Source organism: Squalius cephalus, assembly GCF_949319135.1.
Source record: "Squalius cephalus genome assembly, chromosome: 5".
NCBI classification, from domain to species: Eukaryota; Metazoa; Chordata; class Actinopteri; order Cypriniformes; family Leuciscidae; genus Squalius; species Squalius cephalus.
Genome location: NC_137126.1, coordinates 11,232,005 through 11,258,239, shown reverse-complemented (window position 1 = coordinate 11,258,239; position 26,235 = coordinate 11,232,005). Strand labels below are relative to the sequence as shown.

The following is a 26,235-nucleotide window of genomic DNA, read 5'->3' as shown; positions in this document are numbered from 1 at the left end:
AGCCTAGCTCATTGGAGAATTTCACAGCACAGTGAGCAGGAATTTGTTCAGTATGGTATAGTGGGTATTAACGTTCCCATTGTATCCACTTCGAAAGGGAACGTCTCGGTTACATATTTAACCCAGTTCCCTGAGAAGGGGAATGAGACACTGTGTCGTGTTGTCATACTTCCGGCATGTCTGTACTTCTTCCTTCAGACAATATGAAGTTGATGACGTTTTCTCTAGGTGCCCTCTTATACCCTGACAGCGCGCCTGTCCCGTCACCTGACTGCGATAGCCAATCTAGATTGCCGTATAACAAACGTGCTTTAGACACCAGCTCACGCGGAGCTTTCCCATAGCATCAATTCCATGACGCAGTGACTCATTCCCCTTCTCAGGGAAACGTTCATGTATTGTAGACAACAAATAAAGGTTTTCTTTAAATGTGAAATATGTAAAGTACTTTTTATTAATGTTTTGAGCAAAATTGTATTTTTCATTTAAATTTAATTAAAAGTAATTTTGTTATGTGCTTTTGTAATTTTCTTTATTGTTTTCAAAGTATCACTATTTAGGTATTTGATGTTTAGTTTTAGCTTTAGTTCAGTTTTAGTTTTATTTATTTCTGTTAGTAATTCAGTTATTGTTGCCAAGGCAACATTTCTAAATTTCATTTAGCAAATTTTTCATCCATTATTTTCAGTTTTATTTCAATTAACAAAAATGTTTTAATAGTTTTAGTTTTAGTTAACAATAATTAACCCTTGTTACCAAATGCCTGTGGGCTGAGTCTGGTCAATGTAAACAGTATTTTGTGGATAGTAATGAGTCATGGCTCTTTCTGGTATCCTTGCAAGATGGTTAAAGAAATTGACTGTAAAAGGAAGAAAACGTTTACCATATTTTTTTCTTGGTGAGGTCAAATGTCGTGCATCCAATCAAACTCTACAGTATCCTACAGTATCATCTGTCGTTTAGTACAAGCTAGCCAAACTCGGTAGATGCCAACATGGACAGGTTGCTTGGCATGCTCCAATTTTCGAAAACAGTGAAAAACTACACAAAAAATATTATGAAAATATGGGCAGTTGCACAGTTTACTGAAATCTCTCTTACTGAAATCTCCTTGATATATTTATGAATTTAGTAGCTGTGCATTTCTCATGTTCAGCAGCCTATAATACAATATTTGGCCCATTGTTTGTTTCATGTGTTAGGCTGATAAATCACACCTCTGCTGTAGTTTATGCATTTACAAAAGTGTAAATTTTCTTATTCAGCCGTGTCTTTTTAATAATTTGAAACACTGTTGGGTCTACAGTATATGGTTCAGAGCAATATTAATGTCAAACAATTTTGGTACATTGTTGGGTTGTCACACTATGTCCAATGTAAAATCTGTATTCAGAAGTTCAGGAAAAGCAAAAAACTAGAAGATGAGAATCGCTTTCAGTCAGGAAATGTAATACACTCACCGCGACTGCCTCGAGCACTTGTTTAACTGCGTCAGCAGCGTCTCGTTCGCTGTAGTAGCCCTTCTCCACCACCCTGAAAAATGGAAGGCACCATTTGGTCTCCAGTGTAACTCCATATTGAGCGTAATTTTCCAATTTTCCCTTCATTATTTTCCAGCCTTAGAGTGAGTCAACCACACCTCAGCACACAAAATGAATGGAGACGTTTCTATCGATTGTCCTTAAGAAGAGGCTTGGGTTTCACAGTCACAAATGTTCCTGTATTAAAGTCTAATTCTGCTGAGTGATTAGTTCATGACTGCAGACATGCACCTGTTATTTTGTTACAGATGATGAAGCTAAATTCAGGTCTAACAGTTTTTACTAGAAGCCTTTTACTAGACCAACTAGATTTGAACATTTTCTGAAGAACATTTTGTCCCTGCTAAAGTTTTCTGCACTGTAGAAAGTGGTAATATGTTGTATTTCTACCTGATTTAACCCCCCAGTTTTGTTGGTATAAAATAATTTGGGTCGATTCAGTGATGTTAAGCAACGTTTTTGATTTGAATAAAACCCAGTTCATTTAAATATTACCAAGGTTACCACTTTTTCAGTGTGTTTTGTCCCATGCTGCCATGCAGTCCCCACTAGTCCTGTTTTACTTTTAATACTCTTATTATATTCATATACTTTTAACTTTTAATCTTTTTTACACAGACAAATAAAAGCCTATTATAGAACCATATTATTTGTTTGCATTTAAGTATTATTTTTATATGACACTTGATGAACATTTTTTAAAATGTTAAATAAGCTTAATTTCCCTTGCTCTCTCCCCTCTCTCTCTCTCGATATATACTGCTTGTATATATATTCATTTTCAGAGGAGATATGACTTTAAAAAAAAAAATTTAATAAAGTTCTCCATTAAAATCGAGTCAAGTAAGTGTTTTTTCCACCCATTTTTTATCACTCACTAAAAATGTAAAAGTTAGCTTGCTTTGAAAAGTAATCACACCTCTCCTCAACAAGGTATCATATCTGCAGCAAAAACAAGTTAGTGCTTACGGAAAAGCCCTAACTCTAAGTATGAGCATTAGACATAGTGATGCTTGACTTAGCAAACACCATTAATTAAAGTTCTGGGAAAAAGTGTCAATGCACAGCATGGAGTTCACAACTTAATCAGCCATTATTAGCTTGTAGCACTTTACCCCCATGGTGAACTGACCTGTCAAATAATTCTCCGCCGGTAACAAGTTCTAACACGAGACTAATCTCCGCAGGGGTCTCAAAGATCTCCTTCAGTTTGATCTGACAGAAAATGGAATGAAAAAAGAGAGAACGTTTCACTGGAGGAATTCAAAAACATCAAATGATTAATTATTGATAGTCTACGGTAGCTATAATGTCTGACTAACATTTGCATAATCAGACCTTACTAAATCAAACAGAGACAGCACTGCAGAGACATCTAAGCGAGTGTTCTTGTATATTTATGCATATTTTAGGCTGTGTAACCACCATAGGACACAAGTAGACAAGGCCCTGGATTTTTTCCCCTTTTGACTTACTATATTTGGATGAGAGAGGCGCAATAATACACCTATCTCCGTTCGTACAATCTTCTTGTCAACCTGCAAGAACAACCAAGATATTGTCTGAGTACAAAGTGAAAAAGGTGGACAATTATGAAGCCATTACAATCAGGTGAAGTTTAATAGCAACATCAGCTCAGTGCAGAGAGAAAAAAAAAATCAAAAATCAAAGAGTAAATCAAACAATTTTCCACATTTAAAGGGAATAAAATATTCTGTCATCATTTACTCACCCTCTTGTCATAAAAAACTTGTATTTTTCATATTCTTATACGTGTTCTATTCTTTCCATTTCAATTATGTTAGTAGGCCTAGTTCTTACTGTAACTTGACACTACATTTATGCAGCAACTTAATGCAATGCCATAACACCTTATATATAGCATCATAATATAATTACATGCATCAGAGAGGCTTAAGATAGCATCAGTATTCCCTACACAGACGCAAGAAAGCACAAATGATGGTATGTTACAAATGTCAAGGTATGTGGAGTACAGCTCTGACAACAACACTGGCTGACAGCAATTTTTACCCATCATGCATCAGAGTGATGTAGAGAAATGGAAGACAACAGCGGTGAGGTCTTTAAGATCTTAGGAAGTCCTGACTAGAAACTCCTTGGCTATACGTGGCAGAACAAAGGCAAGAGAACAAAGCATGGTAACATGTGGAGTGAAATCTGTCAGTGCACTTACTGTTTTTTTCAACATTTTCACAGCATATTGCTTCTGGGTGCCTTTCTGATGGCATCGGAACACCACTGATGTGGCTCCCCTGCAAGAGAGAAAAATAGCAAATGACTCTTTGAAACGAAAATTCAGTTGTATCCCATACATTAATATTTACCACTATAAAATGCCGTTCAAATATTTGGGGTCAGTAGGATTTTAAAATGTTTTTGAAGTCTTTTATACCCACCAAAGCTGCATTTAAACAGTAAAAACTGTGGTAATGTGAAATATTATTAAAAATGTATTTATGTCTGTGATGGCAACGCTGAATTTTTTGCAGTCATTACTAGTTTTCAGTGTCACGTGATCCTTCAGAAATTATTTGCTGATTGCTGATTTGGTGCTCAAGAAACATTTACACATTATTATTATCAATGATGAAAACACTTTTTTTTTTTTGGAAACCATGTTACATTTGTTCAGGATTCTTTAATGAGTAGCCTTTAGACCAGCACTTTTAAGGTCGAAATAATTTATATCAGTGTAAAAGTCTTGATGCATTAATTGAATGCATCCTTGTTGAATAAAAGTATTAATTTCTGTAAAAAAAAAAAAAATCATAACTGACACATTTTTTTTTACTTTATTGTATGCTGAGAGACATATATAAACTGAAAATTAAACAAATCTTTCAGGTTTAAAACATGTTAAGCAGCTGTCTGGTATCAGACACATTGTGTGTGTTTACATGTACAGCAAAATAACTCTCAAATATCAGATCATATTTTTATTAAAGCATTGAAGGTGTTTCTTCCATACAAAAATGTGCATCTGGGACTACTATTTTAGGTGGATGAACATGTATTGTAAACAATAATTTGCCATCCCCACTGTCAAAAATGACAATATTAAGTTTAAAATTAATACCACCACTTTTGAAATTAATATTTATATTTTTTATATATTTTAAATTCTAACCTCGTCCCCTAATCAGAAAACCTACTGTATACAATCTTACTCCTTGTAGTGCCATACATTTTGATTTGCAAAAATTGTACCTTGTACAACAGCTTGTCATCTGGGGCAGTACCATTAATAATACAACTTTGTACAAAAACACAAAGGAATACATCTTTCAAGCTCTTTAAGTGAGCCATTTAGCAACTGATAACTATGGCACACATATAGAAGTGTTTGCTAAGGCAAGTATTACTATTGCTCATTCTTAGTATTAAGCATATGGTTCATGATTAGACTAAGGGCCAGATTTACTAACAGCTTGTGCCAATGCAAACCCTCTTTTGGCGTTAAATAATGACTGTCAGGATTTACTAAAGACACGCAGTGAAAAATTTGCGCTGAAAATGTGTAGACAGGGTTATTTTTACAGCTGACTTTATTGCATTTGCATTTGAAGGAGTTTCCCTTTCAGATGCAAAATTTATGGGAGGAGAGTATTTAAATGAATCACACAATAAGTGATTTATTAAGGTTTGCGGTAGATGCGTTGGTCATGGAAATGATCCGACTGCATCTGTGTTCTTTATTTTGAACACTTCTTCATCAGTAGATCAGGCACAGAACTTTCCACTCCCATCCTTTTTTGGAATTGTGATCTAACGTGATATTTGCCATGTTTATTAATTCTGTTAAACATAGGTATGTAACTTGTACTGTGTCACTTGTGCTATGGCTATCATCAAAGGGAATTGGAGATGGGCTCTTTTGACTTGGTAAGAAACTGCATAGTAACACCCTAGCAACCACTTAGAACACTTTAGCAACCATTCATAACACCCCTTAGCAATGGATTAACAAATACTATAAACTGACATAGGAAAAACATTGGAACAATGTGCCTCTACCAACATTTTTGCAAAACTTACAAAAAATATACATAATTTAGCCTAAAACGAACACTAGTGGAGGTAAAACACCAACAACTTACAGTCCTTTTTTACAAAAAATTATGATTACAGGGGCAGGTTTTATTAATAAAAAATTATTTTGTGTGATTCCCTGCACAGTACTACTGTATGTTATGACCTCAAAACACTTTTGTTATAGAGCATGATTAGTAAACTAATACATTTTGACATTTGCGACACCTAAGCAGCAACATATTTATGGCTTTTCTGATATAGTAAACTTGGTCGGTTGCTCACATGGTACATAAAAATGAGTAAAAAAAAAAGTTTAATCTTGTTAGAGGGAGTAGGTTCTTTTAACCTATGCCAGAATACAATAGCTTAACAACCACTCAGAAACACACCTAGATCATCCTAGAAAATGTGCAGTAATGCCCTGGCGAGCATCCACAACACCTTAGTAGCTTCATAGCAATGCGCAAAAAATAGACATAAACATCTAGTTGTTGTTTAGCTTTGTGAGCTTTCAATCTCTTAATATCTTCATAATCAGATCTCTTACTACGGTATTTTGCTGGCACAGGACCAGCACAATATGTTGGAGGCAAGAATCAGCCAGCAGTTACAAACAAGCATCTCAGCTGGAAAGTGTCCAGTGTGCAAATAAATGAAATTTGGGTGGACAGCTTGGCTAATGCAATTAAAGCGGTGAGGCCACCTCAGTGTCCGAGAACTAGCATCTGGGTACTCATTAGGAGACCGGTGCCAGATCCACACAGCTATAGATCCCCTGCCTCGCTCTCTCTATGCTGACCGTACCCTCCCACTGACTGTACATGTGAATAGACATCAGGCGAGTGTAGCAACCGGCTTACGGCTCCAATCTGCTCCACATAATCCCCAGGTCCCAAAAATATTGTTTGCAGTTGGTTATATAACCACATTTGAAAGAATCCATACCTACCAACTGTGTTCATAGAAAACCCTGTTTAGATTCTCTCTGGATCCTTAGCAGGGGCTTAAAGTACTTGAGTAATTATACTTTGATACTAGCCTATACATTGTATGTACTAGGTAAATGGAATGCTAATTCATATGCATTTGCAAAGGGAAAAAAAGCCAATTTTACTATCAGAATTATTTGACAATTCTAACAATTTCAGGTTACAAGTATCAGTTTATAATTCGGATTAATATTTAAAATGGTCCTAGAGCCTTACATAGTCAGGGCATTGAAAATTGCCATTAAAGGAATAGTTCACCCAAAATATTTAATTCTCTCATCATTTACTCTCTTTTTAGGGGCAGTACATTTTATTATTATTATAATTTCTATTTCAATAATTAAAATTAAATAGTTAAGTAATTAAAATAAATAATTACATAATGCATGTAATAAAGATAAACAAAAAAATAAAAATAACTTGAATTTATTGTAATCTAATCCATTTGGATTATGTATTAGTTTCAGTTGATATGGATTTATTTTATGATCTCTTTTAACTTTTTGACATATCAAAGTTTGGTATAATGGACTTTCAATGGAGGGACAGAAATCTTAGATTTCATTAAAATTGCTTTGTGTTTCAAAGATGAACAATAATTTCCAATAGGTTTGAAAGAACATGAGGGTGATTCAATGATGCCAGAATTTTCATTTTTGGGTAAACTTGATTTAAGTTGATGTACAGGTGGAAGATTGAACATTTTAATTTGTGAAGTTTACAAATGTCCGTTTTTAGTTTAAAACACTTGAAAATAATTAAATGTGGGATCTTTTTTTATGACCTTAAGTACATATTTGTCTAAAAAAAATGTGTCTATTTTAGGAAAATAGTGTAATAGTTCTAAATGTGTACAATTTTGACATAGTACCAATACTTTCAAGTCTCTAATCTTTAACCTGTGATTGGAACTTATAATACTTTGGTTTATTTAATCATTAAACTTTAATAAAATGACCTGACAGACGGATCTATATTAATGAGGATCCCTGGCTCACAGGTTGATGGGCATGCAAGACAAGAATGTGTTTTTTTTTTTTTTTTTTTTTTTTAAATTGTATAGGGTCAAAATATGTTGTTGACTTTTACTGAACACAGCATCAATAGAACAAGATAATCCAGGATTATTCCAAGGTTAAAAATCTCAGAGCACAATTAGTTTCAAATTCATGCAGAATCATCTTATATTTATCAAACAATACATTTTTAGTTGAGATTTTAAGAAATCCTCCACTGATAAGTCACTCCGTCTCTATTAATAAAGTCAACCTCATTCTATTGTAGCACTAAATCCTTGGAATGAGATGCTACAGGGATTTCCATCTCATTAACTCCCAACTGGACTATTTAGCATTGTTTGATTAAGCATTTGCATGGAATTAGAGGCATTGCATTGTAAGGTGATTGACAGAGGAATTGTCCATGAGTGAGAGCTAATTCAGAAAATGCAGCTTACAACTAAAAAAAAAAGGGATTTTGTGAAGGTCACTACTAGCACAAATCCTAGAATAACATCTGACAACTGACTATAGTATTAGCTTATAGCTAAAACCACCACCAGTGAAGTTTGTTTAGTGCTTTTAAAAGTTTGACTTTACTTTTAAATCATTGTTTTAATAATCTTTTGTCATGTTTAAGTACACTTATTTTGATGTGCTGACTAACATACTAAAGCACATGTAAAGTACTTGATTATAATTTTAACTGTAGTGTGTTATTCAATATTGCATTTAAAGTTAATACATTTTAAATGTGCTAAATTACATTACAAATGTACAAATATCTTTAAAGGTACATGGTGTAACCTTTTTTTGTTCAAAATTTACAAAATGTATATAATGATTAATGAGCGACTACATGAATCCATCTTCCAAACCGTGCTTTATTATATTAAACTATTAAACTAACGACTATATTAGACCGAGCGGGACGCTCATATACATAAACAAGTACCTCCAGCTATAATGTTCTTCCACAAGATGTGTACAGTTATTAACTGCTAGAGCAATTATGCAGTGTACATTTAAAGACTCCCTGAGGTGAAAATCAAGTTTTTAATGTTGTTTATATGTCTATGTGATGTTTTTAATATGCTTTAAGAAAAAAACATGTACAAATTTATCAGTCAACACCATTGCTCAGTATTTTCTCCTTCATCATTTCTTGGATAGTTCACCCAAAAATTTAAACTCTATCATTATATACTCATGCTCATGTCATGCCGACTTTCATTGAAATTCTGAATGGATTATATATAGCCTAGAAAGCATGCAAAGAGCACTCCCTTTATAATCACTAAAAAGCTGTCACTCATGTAAGTTCCATTATAATCAGTGAAGCTGTCTACACTGCACAATCAATCTCTTATTTACATTGTGTCTACACTTTGTGAATGAGAGGATTCACAAGCGTGCAAAACACAGCACTGAACAAAAACTCAGGCGTTTTGACCAATGAGTGGAATCTGACTACATTAAACACCCCTGATTGACCACTGCGTTCAAGAGATCAACATACATGTCTGTGATTGGCTACATTGCTCACCGCTTTAAAAACACGTAGCAAATAGAAACATTTGAATTTTTCCAGAGAGTAAACGCAAACGCACTGGAGTGTTTACCACATCTGTTTTCGTCAATATGATATTTATCAACTGAGGATGCTCTTGCTTTTTTAAACCAATATTTCCACTTGCCATTGTGTAGCGTTTACAGTTGAGCGATTGGATCAGGTAGTCCGAGCTTGTGTGAGTGAATGGAGGCGAGGACTGATTTGCATATTCATGGATCCGCGTATACTAAATGAAGCAAGGGTGTAGAGTTACATTCAAGCTATTATAAGGCATAAATAAATTATTTTCAAAAGAAAAAAGGTTTAAATATGTCATTTTGATTATCAAAGCTGAGTTTTAAGGGATACAATTATTGAGTGCAGGGGGACTTGATATACACGTTCAACAGAAATGACATTAAAGTATATTTTAATTCACCATCAATGCTTGTCAGAGCATTCGGCAGTACACTTAAACAATTTCATTAATTATAAACAATATAATACGCGCCATAGCACATGACAGCAAGAGAAGAGAAGTCGTTTCGAGGGGGGAGGGAAGGATAACATATTTGATTAAAGAATATAAGGACACATGATTTTTTTTTTAAATTAATGAAGTGCACAGATAAATCATTTGTAATAAACACAACAATATTACATATAGAAATACGAATTGTAAAATTAAATTTTAAGGCGACTTTAAGCCCTATTTAAGTGGCTGAAAAAATCACTCTAAAGTTCAGCTCATTGCTTTTCATATAAACTTACTTAAACTATAATATTTAATACTATACTTACTACTATAATATATACTATGAATTGCAATTAACATGCAATCAAGTGTTCAAAACGTGTTCAGTAAATTATTTAAGCAATTACTATTGTAAATTAAAATTGTGTTATTTTAGTAATTAGTACTTTAATAATAAGCTCTCTTTTAAAAGTATGCCAAAGTGTACTGCTTTTTTATGACTATCAGCATGAAGTCTGGTCCACATTCCAGTATATTCAGGCCAAGAACCACCCAAGAGCCGTATGACCACCATGTAACCATAAACCAGTTTAGGGGCACATAAATCAGTCTTATATTATATAAAGTCTGAGATTAAAGTGGAATATACAGATGAAGTCAAATATATCTAATTTACTTGCTACTAACTAAAGAAGGCCCAATTATTCATGTTAACCCCCTGAGGTCGGCAATCACGCCGGCGTGATCTGCTCGTTTTTTTTTATATCAGTGCAAATTACTCTGTTGATTTTGATTTTACATACTTGTATTGTACATCATTCAAAACTGTTAAATGTCTTCTTTTATTTGTGTACACTCATAATAAAAACAAAATGTTGTGTTTTTCGTAAAACAAAGAAAATAAACATGATGCGCGTTCTGCCGTCTCTCTCAATGTGAAACTCATTCTGAAACGCGACAGAAAATGACCTGTAACTCAGCGAATGTTTGTCACACAGACTTGAAACGCATGTCTATACAACGCTTGGAATCTCTATTTTTAAAGTATGTAAATTATATAAAAAACAAATATTCTATTTTTAAGTAATCCATACGAAAGCAGCGGCATGTACAGTTTCTCAAACGCGTCCTCATTAACTATAATGTGACCACACCCACGCGCGCACGAGCGATTGACATGCAAATGATCCATGCGGAGAAACACAGACCTGTAAACGCCCTCATCACCTCAAAACAAAGAAGCAGAGACTTCGTAACTTACTCTTCTCTGCTTTCATCGGGTTTGGACAACTGTAAGCTGTGCTGTGCTGTGCTGTTTACCTTGAATTTACCTCGGATTTACCTCAGAAGAACGCGATTTGAAAATGAGAAGATTTTTAAGGTAAGACATGTTAAACTGGTCGTGCCAGATTAAAATGTATGTTATGAAATGAGTTTGGAGTAAAAACATGAACTAAGCCTAATGTCATATATGTACATGTAGACAGAAACATGAAATGTGAAATGTGAACTAGAATGATAGGCAACCTTTCAGTGCTTGTATAGCCTACGTGTTCAACACGAGGATGTTTTTATATTCTAATAAAACACAGCATGGTAAAAGTAGGCTAATATATATATATGTGTGTGTGTATTCTGTACATTTTAAAAAGCTATTTTAACCTGAAAAATCTAAAATATATTCCCCAAATTGTGCAGCATTTCTCTTGATATCAGCATGTTCACAGCTGTTTTGTTGTTGTTGTTGTTTTTAGAGGAACAAGATGCCACTGATAAGTCCTGCTGACTTCAACATTCACATAAGTCTCCATACATGAACATGCTAAAGTGAAAAATCAAACACCATGGAAATGAAAGGTATGTAGCCTACTATGTTTCAGGAATGGCACAAAGGTGTGTGACAGTTCAAGTCTCTGTCTTTAGTTCAGTGTGTTAAATAATGTGTTTTTTTGTCATTATGTTGTGTTGTAAATACATTAAAAACAATCAAAAAGCCATTCTTTTTTAAATCTCCTCATTCTTTGTGCAAGGTTGCTCAGAATGGCAGGGCCTGATAGCTCCTAATAGGGCCATTAGGGAGTGTCTTTTGTCTTTCTCAGGTGAGAAAAGCTTACATAATAATGAGATGTCCACGCCTCTTGCATAGAGCTTTCTCACACAAAACACGTCGTAAAATTTTTAAATCAATATATTGTCTTCTCTGAATGAGCAGTCAGGATGATTTTCACATAGTTTTGAAGCAAATATTCTGGGCTACGTGATACAATTTTCAAAAGTCTTGTGAAGAAATAATCAGTATGGGTTTCATGAGCTTATTTCAGTGACAATTTTTTTTTTTTTTTTCACAAACCACGCATAAATGTTATTATCTCAAAACTACAAACTTTTATATACATGCTGCTGATATATTATTGTAGCAGAGTTTGTGCTGAATACAGTGTAATCAGACTTTAGCCATGAAAATGTCACAAGTAACAGAAATAACCAGAAATGTCAGAGCATGTCAGAACACCTCCAGGCCCAGAAAACAGCTCAGACCTCAGAGGGTTAAAGTCAAAGCAGCTCATCACACCTGTGGTGATGCGCACTGTTTCTCAGGTGGATGTATAAAAACTTGTGCACTCTGACTTCAGGAAATTGCAAAAAGCCAGCCAGTCAGATATGAGCTTGCAGTTTTAAGAAAGTTCTTGCTATTTTTGTGTACAGTATGGTCTATAAACTGTCCATGGGCAAGTCGGGCTGAGACTAGTTCAGAATCCACCAAGCCTTAACTTCCACATCCTGTTCTGGGAAAAATGAGATGAAATGGCCTGTTGAAAGAATAAACTCTAGTACACTCCTTTTGAAAGCTATAACAGGCCGGCAGATGGGAGTCCTTCCCGTCATAAACCTCCATCACTATTAACGGCTCAAACTCAACCAATATTCATTACGTTAATAATATCACATTGTGACTGGGAGGTACACAGGGCAAAACAACTGCATCCACCAGTTATGGCAGATCATTATGAAACACGTATGAGGTGATGATACAGCCTGATTTCTATCAGGGCTACTTGATCCACAGACTAGCACACTACAGCACCATGTGTCTATGTGTCTGACATGATTGAAATTTTAGATCATTTACAAAATGTAATAACATGTGCTATTCGCACATGCGATTCAGACATGTACACGCAAATAGTCATGGTATGACTGAGAAAAACTAGCTCTATAACACTTTTCAGAAGTTGGGTGACTGGACATCCCATTGTACCCAAGACAGTTCTCGTTTCACAAGTAGTACCCCTGTCTTTCGAATTCAAATTATAGGGCCAAAACTAATTGTGTAGTTACCTCTCAAACCTTTTTGTCAAGGATTCCCAACCTTATTTTTATCAGCCAAACCCCTTTGACCATGATATGCACGTCAACAAAGAAAATATTTAATAATTTTAGTGTTTTATTTTGTTTTTATTTTAAAATTATTTATTTATTTATTTTCAGGAGTGTACAATACTTGAGTAACTACTTGATTACTATAATTAAGTATTATTTGGGGGGAATTGTACTATACTCAAGTGCAATTTAATCAGAATATTTGGACTTTTTACTAGGTTTTACTTAATTGTTTAACATAAAAATCGTTTAGTCAATGTAATTGTCATCTACATTGTGAATTACAATAAAATCAGCAAGTTATGAGAATTGATATTAAAAAATAGTGATGGACACTTTCAAATGTTTTTTATTAGGGATGCACAATATATCGGCCACTATATTGGTATCGGCGGATATATGTTCATTTTTTATGTTATCGTTAGCGGTCCGAATTTGGCCGATATATTAAAGCCGATAAATAAAAGATTATTTCCTTCAGCTGAGACACTTCAGATGCACACTGTTCGCTAGGATGGTTTTGAATTGCTTGAAATATGATTGGAATCACTTTGAAAAGGATATAGGCTACATAAAATTATAATGAGAACATTATAATTGTTTGATTGAGACATGGCTTTTAACGGTGAGACTTTTGTTTTTGTAATCAGGCTCTCAAAAATTCTATAAAAATATGGATGCAAAATGCCACAAAATGAAACAATTTAAAGACATTTCATTATTGTCGCAGACAGAAGGAATGAACTCACATCACTAAAAGTGGACTAGAAGTCCATATTGTGTTTTAATTCTATATCACTTATAAAGCCTACAGTCCACATCAATCCATTTTGAGCAATTTAGTTTGTCAGACTTTCAAATGTAAATTTACGGGTTGTTACCTCGTTCTTTGTTGTTCTATGTAAACATACACAAGATGGATGTTTTTGACCTATATGCACTACTGCGTTATGACAGAATATTTTATGCAATTCATTCACACCGCATGGAGAAAATAATTTGAAATGCTAAAAAAGAAACTCCTCACTCATTTTTATTTTTTCTAGCCTAGGTTACTTCTATTTTTAATTAGTACAATTTAAAGTAACTTTTTTTTACTTTCGCTCAATTAAGGTTTTGGCTAGATACTTCATTTTAATTTTAAATTTTTCAATTTTCAATTTTTATGACTTTTTACACCTGTTTTATGTTCTGACATTAGCCAATCATTGGGCGTTAAGTCTAAAGAGGCACAGTTTCTCACTAACATTATAAGTGAACCTCAAGGAAAATAATTAAAGTTAAAGCATACAGTATTGATATAAACATAAAAAAATACATTATAAAAAAAATGTATTAACATTATAAAGATATTACATTTAATAAAAAAAAACTAACATAATTAAAAAAGGCATGTGATAATTTTTTTATTTATAAAATGGATAGTGCCTATGTTCAATACATCATTCCAGTCAGTCTAAAATACACCACATAACCAGGACTATATTACAATAGCAAAACCACTGGAACCTTATTGCTTAAATAGGACTCAATTTTCTCAATTTTGTCCACTAAATTCAGTTGCATCATGGCCTACAGGTGAATTTCAAACAAGTCCCAAGCAAAAGGTTTGCAATCATAATATATAGGCTATTGTTTACTAATTTAATATTGATCTAACGGTAGTACTCATAGTGTATAACTGTAAATAATGTTTTGGATGAATGTGGCTCTCTTACTGTAACCACATCCATCACATGGATTCTTAACAGTTGCTTTCCTGTGCACTTAATGCACAGCTGAGTCAGTGTGGAAGTGTATGTTACACAAGCTGCTCCTGTTTCTGTTTTCTACTTTCCAAGCATTATATAATCACAGCAGAGACTGAGAGAGAGAGTGAGTGTGAGTGTGAGAGGGAGGAAGAGTAGCTCTCTAGGGAGTGTGGTAGGCTTCATTATTCAGCTCGCTCTGCCTTCTTTAGGATCTGGGCGGTTTGCATCTGGCCCCATTTACAAGAGTCCAGCATCTATGCCCATGGCCAACAGTGAGCTGATAATGCTAATGTATGAACTACTTTAAACCACTATTCATGGCATTCTTTGCTTGAGATCCAGCTTAGATCTTAGTCCAAAGCACAAATATTACTAGGAATAGTTCACCCTCATGTCATTCCAGACGTATGGCATTTCTTTATTCTGCCGCACACAAAATACGATATTTATCTCAGTGTTTTTTGTCTATAAAATGACTGCAAGTCAATGGGTTGCAATGCATTCGTGTCCGAAAACTTAGCCCTAATCCTATTCCTACTCCTAGTCCTAAACCTAACCGTACTCATAACTTATCCCTAAAATCAGAGGGAAATGATGTAGAAGAACCTACCCTGGTTGAAAGCCTAAACTTGACATTAACTGTAAACTTGTCCCTCAAATCTGATTGGCTGATTGGAATGTTGTTCCAGCATTAATAAAGATGTTGATCCAAGAATATGTTGTACTTAATCACATTCACCGTTGCAATGCAGTGTTGTTAAACTAAAAGGAGTTTTTGGTAATTGAAAAAAAAAAGAAACGTGAAAATCAGAAATGCTGCTAATTTCATATATTTCAGCTAATTGAAATAAGTTGAAGAAACTTAGATTTCTAAAACAAAAAGTGAAAAAATAAATAATACAAGGCGCTATATAGAAATATAAATAAAAAAACTAATACAAATGATAAAGTACATAGTCAAGTCAAGTCACCTTCATTTATATAGCGCTTTTTACAATATGAATTGTTTCAAAGCAGCTTTACAGTGATAAAAGGAAATTACAGTAACAGAGATTGTTTTGGCTTTACAGCAGCTCTAGGACAAAGTTATTGTCCAGCTAAAGTTGGTTTTGATTGATTGATTCACTTCTGTTGCGAAGATCATTAGTTATTAACTTAGGGGCCACTAACACGACACCATTCAAACAGAAAACCCTCAACACGCTCCGGCCGCCCATCCGCACAAAACAGTGCCTGGTGGCTCGAGAATGCACTCCCGGAAATAGGTTCCAAGGTGCAAATGATTATCAGTTATCTCTGCGCAAACACTGACACTGACACTGACATTTGCATCACGTGTTCAGTCCATAGGTATGCTCGTTTGAATATATATGTGTGCAGGCGTGTAGTCTTTCTTTACAAATCAACCCTCAACAAAATACTTGTCTGGCCTTAAAAATGTATAATACAGAATTATTTATCGCGTCCGCAGAGTCACAAAATGGCTACGTGAACAACGACAATGTTTTATCTGTACAGAGGTAAAGGGAAGGGAAGGAGGCCTTCACAGGGGAGATCCTAGTTGACACTTCAGGACTGCGTTGTCGTCGTGTCCAGGCGCAGGTCCTTCATCAGATATGGATACAGCCTGGATCTGGCGGACTGGGGTAAACCACTGGATAAATAGAGAGACTAATATTAGCGTAGACGCCATCCTTCTTATGATGTAAGAAGTACATCAGGATTTATGGGAAGTGGTCCCGGTTCCGGCTGACCTAAACTATGCAGCCTAACATTGAATTATAGAAGTCTATAATGTGTTATGTGTATAATACACATAGGCCAAAGATATGTGTTTTTAGTCTAGATTTGAACTGACAGAGTGTGTCTGCTTCCCGAGTTTCCAGAGTAAGACTGTTCCAAAGTTTTGGTGCTAAATAGGAGAAGGATCTACCGCCAGCAGTCGATTTTGATATTCTAGGTATTATCAACTGGCCGGAATTTTGGGATCGCAATAGACGTGAAGGACTATAATGCGTTAAGAGCTCGCTCAAGTACTGGGGAGCTAAACCATTTAGTGCTTTGTAAGTAATCAGCAATATTTTAAAATGTATATGATGTTTAATAGGGAGCCGATGCAGTGTTGACAGAACAGGGCTAATATGGTCATACTTCCTGGTTCTGGTAAGAACTCGAGCTGCTGCATTTTGGACCAACTGTAGTTTATTTATTAAGCGTGCAGGGCAACCACCCATAATAGCATTACAATAATCTAGCATTGATGTCATGAACGCATGAACTAATTGTTCCGTATTTGTCGTTGAGAGCATATGACGTAATTTAGATATATTTTTAAGATGGAAAAATGCGGTTTTACAAATACTAGACACGTGACTTTCAAATGATAGATTAGTATCAAAGAGGCACACCCAGGTTCCTAACTGACGACAAAGACTTGACAGAGCAGCCATCAAGTGTTAGACAGTATTCTAGGCTATTATGTGAGGAAGTTTTTTGTCCAATAATTAGAATCTCTGTTTTTTTAGAATTAAGTAGTAGGAAATTACTAGTCATCCAGTTTTTTATATCAGCTATGCATTCCGTTAATTTTGTGAATTGGTAAGGGGTATCTCGTCAGGGCGTGAAGAAATATAGAACTGAGTATCATCAGCATAACAGTGAAAACTAATGCCATGCTTCCTAATGATATCTCATAAAGGTAGCATGTACAGAGTGAACAGCAACGGTCCAAGTACTGAGCCTTGTGGGACGCCATACTGAACTTTTGAACGATAAGACATTTCTTAATTTACTGCTACAAACTGATAACGGTCAGATGAGTATGATTTAAACCATGCTAATGCAATTCCACTAATGGCAACATAATTTCTGAGTCTATTTAAAAGAATGTTGTGGTCGATAGTATCAAATGCAGCACTAAGATCGAGTAACATTAATAGAGAGATACAACCACGATCGGATGATAAGAGCAAATCATTTGTGACTCTAATGAGAGCTGTCTCAGTACTATGGTACGGTCTAAATTCTGACTGAAAATCCTCGCAGATATAATTTCTTTCTAAAAAGGAACATAATTGTGAGGATACTGCCTTTTCTAGTATCTTTGACAGAAAAGGTATATTCGAGATCGGCCTGTAATTGACTAATTCTGTAGGATCAAGTTGCGTTTTTTTAACAAGCGGTTTAATCATAGCCAGCTTAAAAGTTTTTGGTAGGTATCCTAATGACAAAGATGAATTAATGATATTAAGAAGAGGATCTATGACCTCTGGAAGCATCTCTTTCAATAGCTTAGTCGGTATAGGGTCTAATTATAGTCGATTTAGATGATTTAACAAGTTTAGTAAATTCTTCCTCTCCTATAGCAATGAATGAATCAAATTTTTCCTCAAGGGGACTACAATGCACTGCCTGATGCAATACTGTAGTAGACAGTTGCATAGTTATAATTTTCTCCCTGATATTATCAATCTTGTAAGTAAAGAAGTTCATAAAGTCATTACTGCTGTGCTGCTTAGAAACATCTGGGCTTGAAGTTTTATTTATTTAGTTTAGCCACTGTTTCAAATAAATACCTAGGGTTTTATTTATTTTCTTCAAATAGGGTTGAAAAATAAGCAGATCTAGCAGCTTTTAAGGCCTCTCTGGGCCCTATTTTAACGATCTGAAACGCAAGTATCAAGCGCAAAACGCAAGTAACTTTGTGGGCGGGTCTTGGGCGCTGTTGCTATTATATCGGCGGGATAAATGACTCTTGCGCCCGACGCAAATCTAAAATGGGTTGGTCTGAAGTAGCTTCATTATTCATAGGTGTGGTTTGGGCGTAACGTAAAATAAACCAATCAGAGCGTCATCTCACATTCGCTTGTTCTAAAGAGGATTCCTATTATAACGGCGGATTTGCCAGGCGCGCCAGGAGCAGTTCACAGCCGAGGAGACCGACGTTCTCGTCAGGGACGTTGGGGATGGAGAAACACACCCAAATTAACTTCGGTTAAACAGGCGTATGATAATTTGGGTAAATGTGTAAGCTAGATGTATGCTTTTATAATAAACTGTCTATCTATCTATCTATCTATCTATCTATCTATCGTAATAATGTATGATTTGCAAAAATGAAAACCGCTGCTTCTGTGTAGATGAGAGAATCAAAGTGTATGCACGTTGTGCACACGCTACATTGTTTATGGCCAAGCATGCACCCTTAAAATAGCATATGAATAACATGCGCAACGCGCCACTGACTTTAAACTATTTTTTTTCAGTCAGTGGCGGAATTGTTTTCAAAACCTGCAAAATAGCACGAGGGAACGTTTGCGCCAGAACACGCCTCCTCTCTGCGCTGAACCGCCCCGGGGAGCGCAAGTGTATTTCTTAGTTAACCAACGTGCGTCTGTGGAGGGAAAAGTCCGCTGTGCGCGGGTGCAAAATAGGAATGATACATGCGTCGGTGTACAAAGTCAATTGCGCTGAGTGCAAGATAGGGCCCTCTGTATGCAATCGTGCTCTCTTTCCATGAAATGCAAAATACCTCTAGTTTTCTTTTCTTCCAGTTGCGCTCCATTTTTCTGGCTGCTCTCTTAAGGGCCTGAGTGTGCTCGTTGTACCACGGCGTTGGACTATTTCCCAATGGAGCAACTGTGTCTAAAGTGCTGGAAAAGATAAAGTTAAAGGTTTCTGTCGCCATATCGAGTTCTTCTAAGCTATCTGGGATGCTGATATGATGAAAGTGATCAGGAAGATTATTAATAAAGCAATCTTTAATGGCAGAAGTGATAGGTCTAACATATTTGTAACACGAAGTTGCCTTTGCAGCCTTGGCTAAAAGAAGTATACACAAGACTAGATAATGATCTGAGATGTCATCGCTCTGCTGTAGAATTTCAACGGCATCAACATTGATTCCATATGATAATATTAGATCTAGAGTATGATTACGACAATGAGTAGGTCCTGATACGTGTTGTCTAACTCCAATAGAGTTCAGAATGTCTTTAAATGCCAATCCCAATGCATCTTTTTCGTTATCCACATGTATATTAAAATCACCAACAATTAGGACTTTATCTGCAGCCAATACTAACTCTGATAGAAAGTCAGCTAATTCTTTGATAAAGTCTGTATGGTGCCCTGGTGGCCTGTATACAGTAGCCAGCACAAATCTCAAACGTGGTTTATCATTTACACTAGATAGTGTTACATTAAACACCGACACTTCAAAAGAATTATATTTGAAACTAGACTTCTTAGTAATTCTGAAGATATTAGTATAAATTACAGCAACACCACCCCTTTTCCTTTCACGAGATTCATGTTTATAACAGTAATCTTGCGGGGTGGACTCATTTAAAGTAATGTAATCGTTTGATTTTAGCCAGGTTTCTGTCAAACACAGCACATCTAGGTTATAATCTGTAATCATATCATTAGCAATAAGTGCTTTTGAAGTAAGGGATTGAATATTCAGCAACCCGAGCTTTATCATTTGTTCATCTGTATTATATCTGTTTTTTTTATTTGTTGAATATCAATCAAATTAGTTTTTGTATTTCCTAATTCAGGAAACAGACACAGTCTCTATATGATGATAACTAGGTGAAAGAGTCTCTATGTGATGACGGGATTTATCTGACCTCAGTGACGTGAGACAGCTAGCAGACGGTCGGTTTAGCCAGTCTGTCTGCTTCCTAACCTGAGCCCCAGATTGTCATGTTTGAGCTCTAAGACTATGTACCATATTACTAGAGAGAAGAGCAGCACCATCCCAGGAGGGATGAATACCATCTCTTTTCAACAGGTCAGGTCTGCCCCAAAAACTTTTCCAATTGTCTATGAATTCTATATTATTTTGCGGACACCACTTAGACAGCCAGCCATTGAGTGAGGATAGTCTGCTAAGTATCTCATCACTCCTGCGAACAGGAAGGGGGCCAGAGCAAATTACAGTGCCTGACATCGTACTTGCGAGTTCACACACCTCTTTAACGTTAAGTTTAGTGATCTCCGACTGGCGAAGTTGAACATCATTAGTGCCGACGTGAATAATAATCTTACAGAATTTACGATTAGCATTAGCCAGCACTTTTAAATTTGCTTTGATGTCAGGCGCTCTGGCTCCCGGCAAACATGTGACTATGGTGGCTGGTGCCTCTATTTTCACGTTTCGTGAACCCTCCTATTAAAACTGTCATAGAATGTAAATAATACTAAAATAACAATGGTTCAATGTTTTTGTTTTCGACCCCACTGACTTTCAATATAGACCAAAAAACTAAAAACATTCTTTAAAAAAATAAATTCATGTTCCAAATTTTCAGTTTTAGCTGTTCTATATCTTTAAGGCAAACATCACTATTGCTTATACTTAGGGCTATCGATTTCAACAAACTCATAACCCTAATTATTAAACTTCGGCACAAGTGCAGAACTATTTATGCAAAATGAATGATAGTTTAAAATCAGACATACAGTTTTCACCTAGCAGTCAGAAAAAACATTTTTTTTGGATGGAGGGACCCAAATGTAGGGACCAGAATATCACAAAGATTTGGAGTGGGCCCTTTAGACCAGTAAGTAACCAACTATAATATTCTAGCAACGCTCTAACAACCATCCAGAACACCCGAACAACCGCACAGAAATTGCCAAAAACACACAAAATATCATAGCAATACACATACAAAAAGTCCCAAAAAGTACCATGGTACTACCATGTTACTAACAATCCCTGGGAAACCACTAGCATCTTGCCAGTGATTTTTTGCACAGGCAAGAACCACTCACATATTTTCCAGAAAATGTACAAATCTGGGATCATTTGTAATGTTGTGCCTCAGCGCTGTCCGGTGAGTAATCACATTAACAGATATATTACCCCCGTCAGCACAGATGCATGTGATTCTTTTCTTCCCAGATTAATTGCATTAACTGAATTTATCTTTAAGTGCCTGGAGATAAGCATCACTCTCAGCTGAGCGGATGGCAAAATCCATTTGTCTTGCTTCCGCAGGCTGTACCAGCTCCATATGCGGGTGTTGTGCTATAATACGTTCATGCGCTGGGTTTCCGTTCCTCAAATTAGACACCTTGATTGCGAATGTTCAGCATCTGCCATAAAACCTCACAATAGCTTTATAATTAGGCCTTATTAATTGTCACCAAATGCCATTTTTATGTTCCGAAAAACAAAGCAAAAGCTACATTTTTTTGTAGGATACATATTTTCATTCAGTGGAAGAATATTGTTTTACTATACAATTTGTCCAGTAAGGCACTTACAGTATTCAAGCTCCTTTAAAGGAACTAAGCGTCCATTTCCATTTGGACTGTGGCCCAGGTCTCCAAGTGTCTAGAAAGTACAGACTGTAGCTCTCATCTTGGCTGATTTAGTAGTATGGTGTGTGGAGCAGCCATTGTTACATAGAGAAATACAATTTATGGGCATTCGGCAACAATTCATTTGCCAACCCGTCAAAGATCGATGAATGTTCCCCCTCCTACGCACTGCTGTGCCCAGTCCAGAGAGGCTGAAACACCACAATCTGATTATCCAAGGCAATTTGGGTTCAGCACAAACAAATAATGTTACATTTCTGATATTTAAAAAATCAGAAAAATTCTAAATACTATGGTATCCTATTCATAATGACATTGCTATTTAAACCTGTTCGCAAAAAAGTACCATGTATGATTCATGATTTTTGGACAACATGCAAATATTATTGTTTTTTTTTAGATGTGTCTTAGAAATAAAAACAATAATATTAGCATGGTGTCCAAAAATCATGGTAAAATCATGCATGGTACTTTTTTTGCAAACAGGTTTAAATGGCAATATTATGTGTACCATGGTACATGAATATGGAAGTAACAAGAGTAACACTTTTCAAATAGTTTTTACTAAATATATAAATAAACATAAATGAATAATACTTAAATGAAAATATTTAAAGGGTTAGTTCACCCAAAAATGAAAATTCTGTCATCAATTACTCACTTTCATGTTGTTCCAAACCTGTAAGACTTTTTTCATCTTTGGAACACAAATGGAGATTTTTGATGAAATCTGAGAGCTTTATGTCCCTCCGTTGGCAGCTACGCAATGCTTCAAAAAGTTCATAAAGAGATCGTAAAACTAATCCACATGAATTTAGCGGTTTAGTCCAAATTGTCTTAAGAGACTTGGTCGCTTTATATGATTAACAGATTGAATGTAGGCTTTTATTCACATTTAAAATTTAAACATTGATCAGCGAACATACACAGAAGCTCAACCGAACCTGTTTGGCACACGAGAACACACCTCTTGCGGAAGCCTAAACGTGCTGCGTAACACAATAATGAACCTCATTGGTTCTCACGGAAGCTCAAACATGCTGCGTAACACACGAAAATGAAAATGAAAAATATCTTCATTTGTGTTTCGAAGATAAACAAAAGTCTTATGGGTTTGGAACGACATAAGGGTGAGTAATTGAAGACCGAATTTTCATTTTTGGGTGAATAGTTGTTAAGGAAGTAAATGAAAATTTAAAATATCTTCATTTGTGTTTCGAAGATAAACAAAAGTCTTATGGGTTTGGAACGACATGAGGGTGAGTAATTGAAGACAGAATTTTCATTTTTGGGTGAATAGTTGTTAAGGAAGTAAGTGGTTATGGGTTTGGAACGGCATGAGGGTTTGTAATTGAAGACAGAATTTTCATTTTTGGGTGAATAGTTGTTAAGGAAGTAAGTGGTTTCAATAGTTGTTAAGGAAGCATCTTGTCCTATGTTGCCTGCCAAATAAAAAAGTACACTATGAAGTTCTGCTGATTTAATGACACCAAATGTTTCAGACTCAGTGTCTTGGAAACACTTTGTACTTAGAGGATGTCCTATCCTATTATATTTATTGCCTGGAGACAAATGAATAGGTGGCAATGTAAACACCACTCAGGTTTAGTCTAGACTAATGACTCCTGTCTTAGACTAATGATTCGTTTTTCTAATGATGTCACTTTTCCCATGAGTCTCAATGAAACATTTCAACGGACTGCTAATGTCTGCCTCGTGTACATGAATTCATGATGACGATCAATAAATGCCCTGCCTGAGAAAGAAGAGAATTTGTGTTAAATCCATATATCCTAAATATTCAGATCTCTACACAAATAAAGAGAAGCGATAAAGCCTGACAATAAAACACATGATATTTCTGCAGAATTAGATTCAGATTCAGGATTTTGCAATACAATTTTTAATGTAGCACTTTACATGAAAAAGGTACAAATTTGTGTCCCATTGTCCCAAATTGGTGATGGTTTTTTAAAGCAGTTAAGTCGATTGTTTATAAAACTTTTAGTGTTGAATACATTGGTCTGGCTCAATGCTGTTACCAAAATTATTTACATTTATTTATATATATATTTTTTTTAATACAAGGGGGAAAAAAGAAGAAAAAAAGTATAAAATACCTATAAACCAACATTTCCAAACAGTTGACCACTACAAGTGACAGCAAACAGCAACATTTTGGTTAAAACCCTGGTTAACAAAAGACACAAAGCCCTCGTTTTTTGGAGTGAGAACTAATATGTTATATGTAAAACTCAAGTTTTACAAAATGTTGTATTGTTGACTGTAATCGTCAAGCTCAACACTATTACCAAAATTACTGCAAGAAAGATCAGCAAATAGGCCATTCACATTTAATTCAAGGAAGTGTATCATCAATACCTGTAAAGTAACATTATAGGTGTATCAATGCCTAGGCCTATATTTCAAAATGACAGCTAAATTTAGGTCAAATTATATTTCCATGAACGCTACAGTAAAAAGGCTACACAAATACCACATTCTTTGAGTGACCTATTAGATATAGATTAGATACATTGATTGCAACAAGAAATTTTACACACATTTTTAGTGTTGACTGCGTTTGTCAAGCTCAACTATTCAACATTGTGTAAACAAAATTACTATAAAATAGGCTATTCAACAACAAAAAAATAGTCTAATATTTATTAGAAATTTAAGTTCATAATAACTATAAACCAACATCTGCCGACCGCGACACATATATTATGGCAGCCTATATTTTGTTAGGGGTCCAAGCAATGAATGTTGTCTTTGATAAGGGTTTGAAAAGCTGCTTATTTTCAAATATGCACCACATCCACCCCCAAAACTCAATTGCACATTAGCCTACTGCTGCACTTCCACTTACCGTCCCAATTCAGACTCCAGCTCATAGAAGTCCGCCAGCGTCTCTTTCTTGGATCCATCGATCCAGTATTCAGGAGCGGCTCTAGAGGCGGGCATTGTCACTTTCAGCATCTCCAGCGCTTTAGTTCACTATCAGCGCAGCGCCGACCTGTACAGAAACAACAACGTCAAGAAATGGCGAGGTAAAAGCGGTCACACAATCTAGAGAGGCAAATTATATACATGATTTTCGAAAGAGTTTGCCATTACCTGTAATGTGTGTTGGTGAGGTGCGCTGAGTGGCCGTGAATGTGTATCGTCAGTTGATCGCGGTTGTCATGTCGCTCTCTCTGAACGGGGCACGCGCGGCTTCCACTGGGTCTTACTGTCGCCTATGTAGGGCGCTGAGGGTGGGTGTGTGTGTGTGTGTGTGTGTGTGTGTGTGTGAGAGAGCAAGATATTTACCTGGATTCAATGGACGTCACATATTACATAACACTACTCCGGTATATTTTTTGAAGTTAGATATCATTATGGCAGATTTAAATATATCGATTTCATCCAATTTTTTAAATTTTTTAATTAACAAACGACACCTTTCTGTCTATATAATGAATAATTGGCAGATTTCAATAGGCTACATAGGCTGGGTGAATCTAATGAAGTCTGGCATGAAATGAAAAATGGTTATTTCACCCCAAATCAGACTTTTTTCTTTTTTTACATTTATTTTCAACTGCGTTTTTGAAGCAACGTTTTCAGAAACTAAAAACATGAAAAGAGGGCGCTAAATATCCGCTCGCGAACAGATCGCTGAGGTAACCATAGCAACACTGCACTGGTGCCTATAGGCTAAATTGATAAAGGGCAAACGCTTATTTAGTACTATATAACAATAAAAACATTTTGTATTCCAATGTATTCCAAATTCTAATGTAGCACTTTCCATGAAAAAGGTTTAAATGTGTGTCCAATTCTCCCAAATTGGTGAAGTTAGTATCAATTTTTTAAACTTTTAGTTCCGGTTTCACAGACAGGGTTTAGATTAAGCCAGGATTAGGCTTTAGTTCAATTAGGGCATTTAAGTAGCTTTTATAAACGAGCCTTAGTTTGCATCTGACATATTTTAAGATATGTAAGCACAAGTTACTTACAGTTAAAACAGCTCAAACATGCATTTTAGTCTGGGACTAGGCTTAAGCCTTGTCTGTGAAACCGGGGGTTAGTTAGTGTTTACTACATTGGTCTGGTTCAATGCTGTTGATTTAAGTCAATTAATCTTTTTTTTTATTGTTTAATATAAGAAA

General features: G+C 35.6%; 1 protein-coding gene across 1 annotated transcript in view; it reads right to left on the bottom strand.

The window, feature by feature from the left end:
- Positions 1-25,305, bottom strand: part of camk4 (calcium/calmodulin-dependent protein kinase IV) — a 56,129-nt gene extending 30,824 nt beyond the window's left edge. Inside the window, exons 1-6 of the mRNA XM_079871803.1 lie at positions 25,199-25,305; positions 24,951-25,097; positions 3,739-3,817; positions 3,017-3,079; positions 2,674-2,756; positions 1,461-1,533 (exon numbers count right to left, since the gene is read on the bottom strand). Coding sequence (XP_079727929.1) covers positions 1,461-1,533; positions 2,674-2,756; positions 3,017-3,079; positions 3,739-3,817; positions 24,951-25,060 — 408 coding nt within the window. The 5' untranslated portion in view covers positions 25,061-25,097; positions 25,199-25,305. The remainder of the gene's footprint in view (positions 1-1,460; positions 1,534-2,673; positions 2,757-3,016; positions 3,080-3,738; positions 3,818-24,950; positions 25,098-25,198) is intronic.
- Between the last annotated feature and the right edge of the window lie 930 nt (positions 25,306-26,235).